The following is an 11,086-nucleotide window of genomic DNA, read 5'->3' on the forward strand; positions in this document are numbered from 1 at the left end:
TATCCCTCAACTACAAGGGGAAGAAAATGCTGCTCTGTGGCAGTAGTGTTCCATCGGCAGTATGTGGGCCGCTAGCACCTGGTCTCTGAACAGTCTGTCTGGCTCAGCAGACATTTGCCCCGTAGCACATTGGTCAGGCCCCCCCGACCGGCATCCACGTACAGACACCCAGGAGAGCTCATCACCGAGCACTGCAGAGCAGATGACAGGGGAAAACGGAGTCTACAATTTAATAAATAAAAAACCTAGACAGTCATACTTATTTTGAGCTTCTCTAAGGTTAAGTTCTGAGGTCAAGTTGGAGGTCTAAAGGTGTGGTAGGCTCTGAAAGACCAGAGTGCATTGCTGTTAGAATGTCAGCTGTTTAATCAGGATAGCTAAGGTGAAATTACTTCTGAGTTATGTGTATGCAGTTTTAAGCTTTAGCCTTTCAGACAGAAATTAAACATGCTGCTTCAAATTTTCTTTATGTGTCTGTCTATATTTAAAAATAGGCTTTTCTCTGATTTTGGTAAGACGTTCAGTTGATTGTAGTATAAATACAAGCAACATATTTCTTCACGTAAACCGTGCTTTTCTTCTTTGTTTAGGCGACGTGACCCGTACCTTATATAGTGCTGCAGTTTAAGTTTCTTAAATCTGAGCAAAGTGCTCTGTGGCCTGTATCTAGTCTGTGTATATAAGCTGTTGACCAGGGTGTCCGCGTTTTTTTTTTTTTTTCTTTTTCAGTTTCCGACGTCAAAGTGCCGCTGCTTCCCTCTCACAAACGAATGGATATCACGGTTTTCAAACCCTTTGTTGATCTGGACACTCAGCCTGTCCTTTTCATTCCCGATGTGCACTTTGCCAACCTTCAGCGGGGAACTCACGTAAGTAACCAGGATCCCGGATCCCGGGGCGGTTGTGAGGAACTGAGACTCGACACAGAGAAGGTCTTTGGCGTTCGTTGTAAACGGAGGCCAAAATTTAGCGAGGTTTGACCAGTGTTTCGGGTCAGCTGTCTGGAACATTCAGTTGGGAAGTGTGTGTAAGCACTGTTGACAGAAATGCAGGACCAAGCCCGTCAGCGTCAACTTCACTCTGTACCTGCGTATTTGTATCTTTGTTCATTTAAAGATGCTGGAATAGTAACATAATTTGAAGCCTGAGTCTGTGATCTTGTGGATTTAACTCGTGTGGTTCTGGGCAGGAAGGAAAAGCCAGAGGAGTCCCCAGGGTAGAGGCCCTAAGGCCAGAAAGAACGCCCAAAGGCTCTTTTCGTGGTTTTGGTTTACTGAATCGCAGTTGGCAAATGGATCGCCGGATCTTGGCAACTAATGTGAAACTAGCCACACCCTGCTTTGAGCAGAAGCTTCGTAGAGATAACAGCTTGCATAGAGTGGAGCCCGCTTTCTGTGCAGAGCTCAAAAAAGTAGGCAGAAGAGACCCTGCCGTGCGCTTGGTGCCCAGATTTCTCTGGGCTCATGACTTTATTTAGAGTTCTGGGGTGGGGGTGGGGGGCGTTGCCGGTGTATCCAGTTTCTAATGAGAAGCTTCTGGTGAGCAGGGGGTCAGCCAACTTTCTCTGTAAAGGCTCAAATAGTAAATATTGCAGGCTTTTGGGGTTACACAGTGTCTGATGTGACTGTTCAGCTCTGCCGTTGCAGTGCCAAGACAGCCATAAACAACGTGCCAGTGACTGAGTGTGGCTGTTTGCCACTACGTACTTTATTTACATAAACAGGCATCGGGCCAGACTCGGCTCGTGGGCCATAGTTTCCCAGCCGCTGGCTTAGAGGAGTTCCGGATACCTGTAAGAATCTGGTAATTGAAAAATAAGGCTAAAGGATGGTGTACGAGGTTGGTCAAATTCAAAATTATTTTCATTTAGGAATAAGTCACTTAATGGCCTGAAATAGTTTGAGCATATACTCGAAAAGCTGTCTATTTTTTTGGTTTTAGGTCCTTCCTCTGGCCTCAGAAGAACTGGAGGGTGAAGGGTAAGGCTTCTGTTTTGTTTTATTTTGTTTAAATGTTTATTTTTGAGAGAGGGAGAGAGAGCATGAGCAGGGGAGGGACAGAGGGTAGGGGGCGGGGATCCAAAGCGGGCTCTGCGCTGCGGGGCTCAAACTCACAAACGTCGAGATCATGACCTGAGCCAAAGTTGGATGCTTAACCCACTGAGCCAGCCAGGCGCCCCTGTTTTGTTTAACAGGTTCTTTTTATCTGTAAACAATCTCAAACTTACAGAAAAATTGCAAGTATACTACAAAGAACTAATTTTTTCCTGAGTCCTTTGCAAACTCGGTGACCCACCATTCCTAAATACGTGTGTATTTCTTGCAAACGAGGACAGTCTCCCACATAACAGAGTCGGGATATTAACGAGACCTTAGTCCCAGCCAGTCCTCGTTCCTCATTCGAGTTTTGCCGGTTGTTCCAATAATGTCCTTTATAGCAAAAAAGGATCCGATTCCGACCCCGTGTATTCAGTTGTCTCCTTCAGCCTCAGACAGTCCAGTCTCTCCTTGACTTTCCTGACCCACTACTTCTGAAGATTAGAAACCCGTTGCTTAGAATGTCCTTCAGTTTGGGTTTGTTCGTTGTTTTCTCATGATTAGATTCAGATGACTCTGCACCTCGGCAGGAATTTCCCAGACATAATGGTGCGTCCTCTGTGCGTCCTGTCAGGTGGCATAGTTTCCGTGTTACCCCCTGCTCGTGCTGTTCACTCGGATCACTGGATCAAGGCCGCGTCTGCCAGGCTTCCCCCCTGACCCACGAAGCTATTTTGTAATCAGTGGTTTGTGGGGAGGTGCTCTGTGGCTTTTAAAGATCTCATTCCTCATCAGACTTCGAATGTATTCATTTTTTTCCTTATATCGGTACGGGCTCCTGGTTTCCAACTTTATTCAACAAGTCGCACGTCATTTACTTGCTCACACTGTCGCAGTAGGTCGGCGGACCCCTTCAAGCCGCCCCTGGGTCCCCTGCCGTGACCCTCCCCCCAGCTCCTGGAGCGCCTTCCTCGCCTTCAGGCACGATGTCTTCCAGGTGCTTGTGTTTTCCCTTCGCAGCTTGAGAACCTGCTCCTTCTCCAGAGGGAGCCCGGCCCTGGGTGTGCTCCTGACTCTCGCGCCGTTGCTGTCACCCGCCTCCCCCGGCACACGGGCGCCCTCCTTGGTCCGCTCGGGCCCTGACTGCCCGCGCCCCCAGACCCCCCTCCTCAGCGGTGTCTCCTTCCCCTCTTTCTTTGCACAGACACTACTGTATTCTGACCCTTTGGGATTTTATGCTGCGATGGTCTCCAGGGTCCTGTCCCAGGTTCTGCTGCGGGTCCTGGAGTCCCCTCCAGTCTCCACCACACACACGCTTTGAGTGCAGCATTCTCGTCTCTCGAACCTTTGAAAGGTTTCCTAAATGCCTGCAGCATTAAGTCGGAAGTTCCTTATAGCCAGATGATCAAGGTATTCCATAGTAGAGTCCAGCCTTCTGGATTTGTCTTCCTGCAGAGCATCGTATCTTAGCCAGCCCGGCTCTGTGGCTACACTTCCCCCCTTGGTTGACGTGTTCTCTCCTCTGTTAGCACCTTGATGTACGTATCTCAGGTCCTACCCCCTCTATAAAATGTTTCCTGAAAAGAAGCCCTGCGTTCCTGTGAAGGCAGCTCGATCTAGTGTGAGAGCGATGGAGGGTGTCTGGCAGGCGACCTGAGTATAGTCCCAGCTCTGCCATTAAGTTGTGTGAGCTGGTTCAGTCACTGTCTTCCCTTGGGCCTCAGGTTTTCATCCACAGACTGAGGAAGCTGGGCCAGGTAAAGAACCAAGGTCATGTTAAATCTAAACTTCGGTGACGTACCCTAAATCTCTCTTTTGTTCCCGAAAGCGATGTTTTCAGTCGGCATCACTGATTGCCTCGTTTGGATTGCCTGCAGGTCTAACTTGAAAAGGGGTCCGTACGGATCAGAGGATGACTTTGCCATTCCAACTCCTGCTAAGCTGACTCGGGTGGAAGAACCAAAGAGAGGTGCGTTGGTGCACGTTTCTTGTGGGAGCTTTCAGTTAGAAGTGAATTCTGACTCCGTCAAAAGCATGAATTGCTCAAACCAACCCTGTCTGGCTTGACTTTCTCGAGCATTCTTCCATCAGGCCAGCCCTTGGCTTGAAGCTTGGGCTTCTAGCAGAGTTCCAAGAAGCTGAGAGCCACATTCCTCAAGATGGAGTTGACTTTGGTTCATGTTTACTGTTCCTGATGCAGAGGCCTCTTTTTATTTCAGCCGCTCTCCAGAGTCTCTTATTTTGCTCGTATGAATAACCGTGTCCTTTCTCTCTCCCCCCTGCTGTACTCCTGGCTGGGAATTAGTGCTGCTGTATGTGCGGAAGGAGTCAGAGGAAGTCTTTGATGCCCTGATGCTTAAGACTCCGTCTTTGAAAGGCTTGATGGAGGCCGTAAGTAGTGGAAACTTGGAAACCCTCTTTCAAAAGTAAAACCCGCTTAAGTAGAAGTTTTCTCTGAAACAAATTTTATCAGACCTTCCAGATTCTCTGTTATGCTGAAATCTCTGCAGCCTGTGCTGTGTGGCACAGCCCACATTTCATCCAGCCACGCATGGCCCTGAGTCATCTGCCGGGCCATCCCCGCTGGGTCTCACAGGGTCTCACCCAGCAGACTAGTTGGCAGACGGTAACCTCTGAGTGATGTCTACTGAACTGAATTGAGTGCTTTTGTTTTTGGGGTTTTTTTTTTTTTTAATGTTTTATATATTTGGGGGCGGGGCAGAGAGAGAGGGGGACAGAGGACCCCAAGCAGGCTCTGCACTGTCAGCGGCAAGCCTGATGCAAGGGCTCGAACTCACGCACCGTGAGGTCGTGACCTGAGCTGAAGTCGGATGCTCAACCGACCGAGCTACCCAGGCGCCCCCTGAATCGAGTGCTTTTGCGATGGTCGGTGCAGTGGTTTTTGCTTGTTTGTTTGTTTTCTTAACCATTCTACTCTTTTTTTGGGTTTAGTTATTTTGAGAGAGTGCAAGCGGGGGAAGGAGTAGGGAGAGGGCGGGGAAGAGAGAGAATTCGAAGCAGCCTCCACACCGTCAGCATGGAGCCTGATGGGGGACTCACACTAACTGTGAGATCGTGACCTGAGCCAAAGACGGACTCTTAACCGACTGAGCCACCCGGGCACCCTGATCCGTGTCGTAGTTTGTTATATACTTGGTTAAAAGCAGATTGCCATTTAACAAACCATTTAGACACTGACAAAAATTATTTCTAATCAAATAGAGATCTTGGAAAATTTCATACATAAAAACAGTGGCTCCTTGGTCGACCTTTGAAACGCCCGATCCTGGGGAACGACGGAGCTTATGTCAAGTCCTCACCCAAAGCCTATTTTTGAAAATCTAGACATGTAGCCGGTGATGACCATAAGTCTTTCTCACAAGACCTCAGCAGTGAATAAAGTTACCCCAGCCGGGCCTTCTGGGACTTCAGCAAGAGATGGCCTGAGAAGGAGCCCATTTTGGCTTTTTGCTCCAGGACAAAATCCAAGGAATCTACACTGTATCCTGATATTTATCAGCCCCCTGTAGGTCATAGGCATCTTTGAGCTCAGAGCATGTGCGTAACTGGGCTAGAAACCTGTTTCCTCTGGTTCTCCGGACAGCTGCGGTGCGCTCAATTCAATGAACAATATTTGTTAAGCATCTGCTTTATGCCAGATAGTGTTCTGGCTTCTCGAGTTACAAGAGTTAAGTGACACATTGCCAAATGGAGTTTGGGTGCTAGTTAGGAAGGTGGGGACAATAAAATAGGCAAAGAAGGAACGCCTGGGTGGCTTGGCAGGTTGAACGTCTGACTCTTGATTTCGGCCCAGGTCATCACCCCAGGATCATGGGATTGAGCCCTTAGTGTGGAGCCTGCTGAAGATTCTCTCTCCCTCCCTCTGCCCCTCTCCCTGGTTCACATGTGCCCTCTCTCTCTCTAAAATAAAAAGAAAAATTTTTTAAATGGGCAAAGAAACTAATAAGTAATTTTCCAGGCACTGATAAATGCAGTGAAGAAAAAGAAAGTGGCGGGGTACAGGGACGAGGACTGGGGGAACCACGGTCTCTCGGGGTCCCTGAGCTCAGAGGCATCTCTCAGCATATTGCCTTCCCCCACCACAGCCAGTGCCACCGTTAGCCTCTGCTCTGTGTTGTTTTTCAGCTTCCTGCGATTTCTCCTCGGTTACCCTTTCTTACCTTGTCTTCTGGTAACCCTTCCTCATTTAGAACCACGCAAACTCCTAATTATGGAGAGAGAAGAAATGAGAAGGGTTGAGACTTTACGGTGTAGATACAACTTGCTTGTAGCCCGTAGAGAATGTGTCAGTGTCACGTGCCTCTTGGGGCTGGGGTTTCCTAATGGATGTTCCACAAACACCCGAGGAATTACTAGCCAGTGATACAGAAAAGCGGTGGATTTGTTTGGGGCGCCTGGGTGGCTCAGTCGGTTAAGCGTCCAACTTCGGCTCAGGTCACCATCTCACGGCTTGCGAGTCCGAGGCCTGCATTAGGCTCTGCGTCCGCAGCGCGGAGCCTGCTTGGGATTCTCTCTCTCTCCCTCTTTCCCTCCCTCTCTCTCCGCCCCTCCCTTGCTCGTGGATTCGCTCTCTCGCTCTCTCAAAATAAATAAACTCTAAAAAAATCATTAAAAAAATTGAAAGATAAACATTGATCATTCTTTTAAAACAAAGGGAAGTGGATCTGTTTGTACGAGTGGGCCGAAAGGGGTGTTTTGTGAGCCCGACAGCGGTCCGAAGGCTGGCCTCCTGGCCTTTCTTCGTGCCGCCTTGAGTTCTGCTCTTCGTATGGAAGGTCAGCTGTGGCCCCAGTTTAGGGGTGGTCTGCACAATTCTGAATAAAGCATTTGGCCCAGACGGAGTCAGCTCATCCTTGGATTAATTCATCCTCTCTCTCTCAAGATAGCCTCTGGGCGCTCGTAGGAAGCCTGCAGACTTGACCCTGTACTGATTTCCCTGCTGCGTGTGGACCCTCGCCGATGGTAGCAAGGGGGGTGGGGGAGCTGGGGCCCGGGAGGGGCGGAGGGCCCCACCCCAGCGGCTGCAGCCACAGTGGCCGGAGCCCTGATGGTTTTGTGAAAGTCTGTGTTCTCCCTGGAGAGGCCTCGGGTAGATCTGGCCGAGGCGCCCTTCCTGGCTTGTGATCAGGGACTCGGACGTTTCCTGTGGGCTGTGGGACATTGAAATGTTTGTTTCCTTCTGGAAGCGAACTCCTGCTTTGTGCCGGACGCTCGTCAGTCGTCACCGCGTCCCGTGGTACTCGAAGGGAGGGTCTCTGCTGATGAGGACAGTCACTTGTGTTGATTTCTACACTCGATCAGAATACTCGTGACGGTGTGGCTGCGTGCCCTTACACGCTTCTCAAAAGCCGTAGAGTGTGAACCTAATGGGAACTGCGGATGCTAGTTATGATGCTGGAGCGATGTTGGCTCCTCACGGACGACGAAAGCCCCGCAGGGACGTGAGATGGTGGCACCCAGGGTCTGGTGGGTGTGCAGCTGTGTGCTTTCTGCTCAATTGTTTATAAACCTAAAGCTCTCTACAAAGTGTTCGTTTTCCAAAAGGATGACCATACGGGACACTTGGGGACTTCAGCAAACTGGGGGGAAGTGACAGGCACCTGATTGCAGCCCCTCCAAAGGCAGGTGACGCCCCCGCCCCCACCCCCCGGGGATATGCGTGGTTTCGTGTATGTCTTTGCACGTGCATTTTTGAAAGACAGAAAGCTGAGTGACTGGGCACAGTATTTATAGTTTGTGTTTTAAAGCCATGAGATTAGCATTTTGTAATTATTTTTCTTGGTTCTTTTAGATCTCAGACAAGTATGATGTGCCCCATGACAAGATTGGGAAAATATTCAAGAAATGTAAAAAAGGGTAAGCATTAACTGGCATTTCTCCTCCCTGTATATAACATCAGTCTCACGTCACATGGACGCTATTCACGTGCGTTTGTGCCCAGCCTAGAAAGAGTTGTACAGACGTGAATGCGAGGATGTGTTTTTTCTTAAGTTATCCACACGAAATTGATCTACCTTTCTGAGACAACTTTGTGGATCTTTTTTTCCAAGCAAAATTTTTGTGTGCTCTTGCCTTGCTTGGCAGCAGTGAAATGGCTCCGGATCCCAGAGCCCAGGTCGAGATTTAGGAAGGGTAACCACGGTCGCTACCCCCGCTAACTGAGCCCTCATCGTGAGGCAGGCACCCGATCGGGCACCTCGCACGCTAAGTTCCCACACTGCCCTCTGAGCTGGTGTGATGTTCAGTAAGTCAGGAGTTCACACGCAAGGCAGCTGAGGGGCAGAGAGCCTGAGCCGCGGCCACAGTCGGGCAGAGGTCAGTGCCAAGGCCCTGGTCCCGGCTCAGTCTCTGCTCCTTCTGTATTCTCCTGTCCTGGATCGTGTTTTCAGTCACGGGACGTTGCTGCCTCGTCCAGAAATGAACGTTTTTAGTCCCGTTTCACTTGAGCGTCTGTGCCGTTTGACACGGGTAAGCCGAGTGTGGCTTAATTCTAAGGCAGGTCCTAATTGGAACTTTCTCGATGGGCCTACCAGGGAGCGTTGGACTTACTAGCAGTTCCGTTAAACTTTGGGGATCTGTTGCCAGGGAAGATGACTTGTCAGGGAGCCGTGGCTCCAGATCCCGTAGGTTAATTTTACCAGATGGGCCTTGGGAAGCCGGCCCGGCGCGGTGCTGCTCCCGCAGACGTGGTTCGTGTGTTGCGAGGGCTCCTGCGTATCGAGTCGTGACCACGTGCTGAAGTGGTAACAGGGAAGAGGCCGGCGCGGTTTGTTTTCCCCCGGGCCCCGCACTGTTATAAGCGCTTTACTTGAGCCCCTCAAGGTAGGCACCGTGGTTACCCCCGTTCCACAGATGAGGGGATCGAGGCTTGGGGAGCTTTTGTAAATGACGCACCTCCTGTGCTGCAGCCAGTAAGCGGCAGCGCTGACTGGGAAACCGGGTCTGGCTCGCAGTCGGGCAGGGATGAGCACAAGGGTCTCGCTCGTCTTCCAGGATTCTGGTGAACATGGACGACAACATCGTGAAGCATTACTCCAATGAAGACACCTTCCAGCTGCAGATCGAGGAAGTGGGGGGGTCGTACAAACTCACCCTCACTGAGATCTAAGGGCACACCGCCCCCCCCCCCCCCCCCCCCCCCCCAGCGAGTTCATGAAGGTCTCACGTAGGTCTTACCCACCGGAAGCAGGTGCATCGCAGGCGTGGGCGGATGCCGGTGGAAGGGACTCCTTTCGAGTTGGAGACGGCGTTGCGTTTGGCTGGTAGATAGCGTTCAACACGCCGCACTGGCGTTTTTCAGGCAGCCGAGGAATCCATATGCCATCGTGTTTGAATTTTCTGATATAGATACTTAGGATTAAAAGTGAAACCTTTATTCCAAGATTTAATAGACTCTCTGGGAACCTTTAGAATATCTGCTACGTTATTTATATAAAAATACTGGAATATTTGTCTCTTCAATGTTAGTGGGCCTGCTCACCAGTGCAAGTCAGAAAAGGCAGCGGGCTTGGCTTTCAGGGTGCTGTGCCCTTGCCCGAGCTCAGCGTGACCGACTGCCTCAGGGTAGGGGGAGCGGCGCCCCAAGGGGGGGGGGGGTGCGCCCTTTCTCCCTCAGCCTCTCCGCCTCCAGAAAATGTTTACTCGAGTAGGGCATGTTCCTGAAATCTCCCCGTGCAACTTTCTTGAACATATCACCTGCCTTTCTCATGAAGAACCTAAATGGGTGACAGTGTGAATCGGTTAAGCTAACCCTGCATTGTATATAAGTGCAATACGTTTTTGAAGGCCTGTGTCTGTAAATGTGTATATACGTGTCTTATACAAATGGATAATATATAAATACGGTGTCTGTACATACAGCAAAGAGATGCAACAAGGTCTACCTTGCAGACTTTCCCTAAACGAAAGGTTAAGTTATTTTTGGTAACGTCTACCAAGCAGACCGAGTCCTGTGCTTGGTGGAACTCACCAAAACGCCTCGTCTGCGTCCTCGCCAACAGCAGTCATCCCAGAGCACGGCAAAACCTGCCCAAACGGCAGAGATTCTGTTTGCTCTTTGAGAATGCGGTTGGTTATTCGGATTTCTGCCCTAACGAACGAAGCAAAGGAAGAACGCCAGCGCATTTCCCGTCTGTTGCGTATGCCGTTCTCAATCGTGTGTCCCCGCGCGAGTGAACACGCAGCAATCCTAACACATGCTGCGATTATCGTGGCCTCGGTGATACGACCCCAAATGGAGTCCTTCCTCATCTTCCTGTTACGCGAAGTGATTCCTAGTTCATCGTGTTCCAGCGCCTTCGGGCTTCGAGCACCTTGTGTGCTGCAGACCATTCTGGAAAGCACTCATGAGTGCATGAGACTGTATTACTCTGGCAGGGGAACAATTTGTACACGTGTTGAAATATATAAATGTACTAAAGAGTGTAATTTTATAACGAGTACAATCACGGGTATCCAGGTTCAGGGAGCTAGAGTAGGTCATTTGTGTAAGTAGGGCTTGTAGTTGCATTTTTACGTTAAACTGTCCTAATGAAGTATGTGAACTAAATTAAATTGCTGGTTTTCTAAGATAAGATACCATGGGACACGGGTCATGACTATTTTATATTTTGTGTTATGAAATTAATTTTTGTCTTGTTTGTTGTTTTTCACTGTATCACCGAAGATGCATTTTAAACCAAAGGGATTAAATTTTGTATATCTATTTCGTAAGATGTCACTTCCTGTCAACTCCATTTCCCTTTACCCTTCCGTTACTCGCTAACGCGCGGTGTGAGATCGTAACCTCGTGGGGCTGAGAAGAACCTCCCTAGCCTTCTCTCCTCGTTTCTCAAACGGAGAGTCCTCTTTTCCCTTCGGCTTAATTTTTCCGTACAGGTGTCTGAAATGACCCAAGTAACTGTTAAATAAGGGAGCCCCGAACGATTGCCACTGTTACCAAAACGTAACCACTAAAGCCGAAGGTAGACGCTTCGAGACCCAAAATCCCAAGGGTTCTTAGTTTTTTAAAAGCTTAACAGAGCATGTTT

The 11,086-nt window shown here is 49.6% G+C and overlaps 1 protein-coding gene across 5 annotated transcripts in view; it reads left to right on the forward strand.

Moving 5' to 3' along the window:
* The window catches only part of GRHL1 (grainyhead like transcription factor 1), a 56,846-nt gene extending 46,077 nt beyond the window's left edge, over positions 1-10,769 (forward strand). For all 5 annotated transcript variants that reach the window (XM_047845236.1, XM_047845234.1, XM_047845235.1 and 2 more), the window contains 6 exons: positions 730-869; positions 1,942-1,979; positions 3,914-4,005; positions 4,342-4,427; positions 7,849-7,913; positions 9,051-10,769. In XM_047845236.1, the coding sequence (XP_047701192.1) occupies positions 730-869; positions 1,942-1,979; positions 3,914-4,005; positions 4,342-4,427; positions 7,849-7,913; positions 9,051-9,165 (536 nt within the window). In that variant the 3' untranslated portion in view covers positions 9,166-10,769. The remainder of the gene's footprint in view (positions 1-729; positions 870-1,941; positions 1,980-3,913; positions 4,006-4,341; positions 4,428-7,848; positions 7,914-9,050) is intronic.
* Positions 10,770-11,086: the final 317 nt, after the last annotated feature.

Source organism: Prionailurus viverrinus, unplaced genomic scaffold, assembly GCF_022837055.1.
Source record: "Prionailurus viverrinus isolate Anna unplaced genomic scaffold, UM_Priviv_1.0 scaffold_33, whole genome shotgun sequence".
Classification (NCBI taxonomy): domain Eukaryota; kingdom Metazoa; phylum Chordata; class Mammalia; order Carnivora; family Felidae; genus Prionailurus; species Prionailurus viverrinus.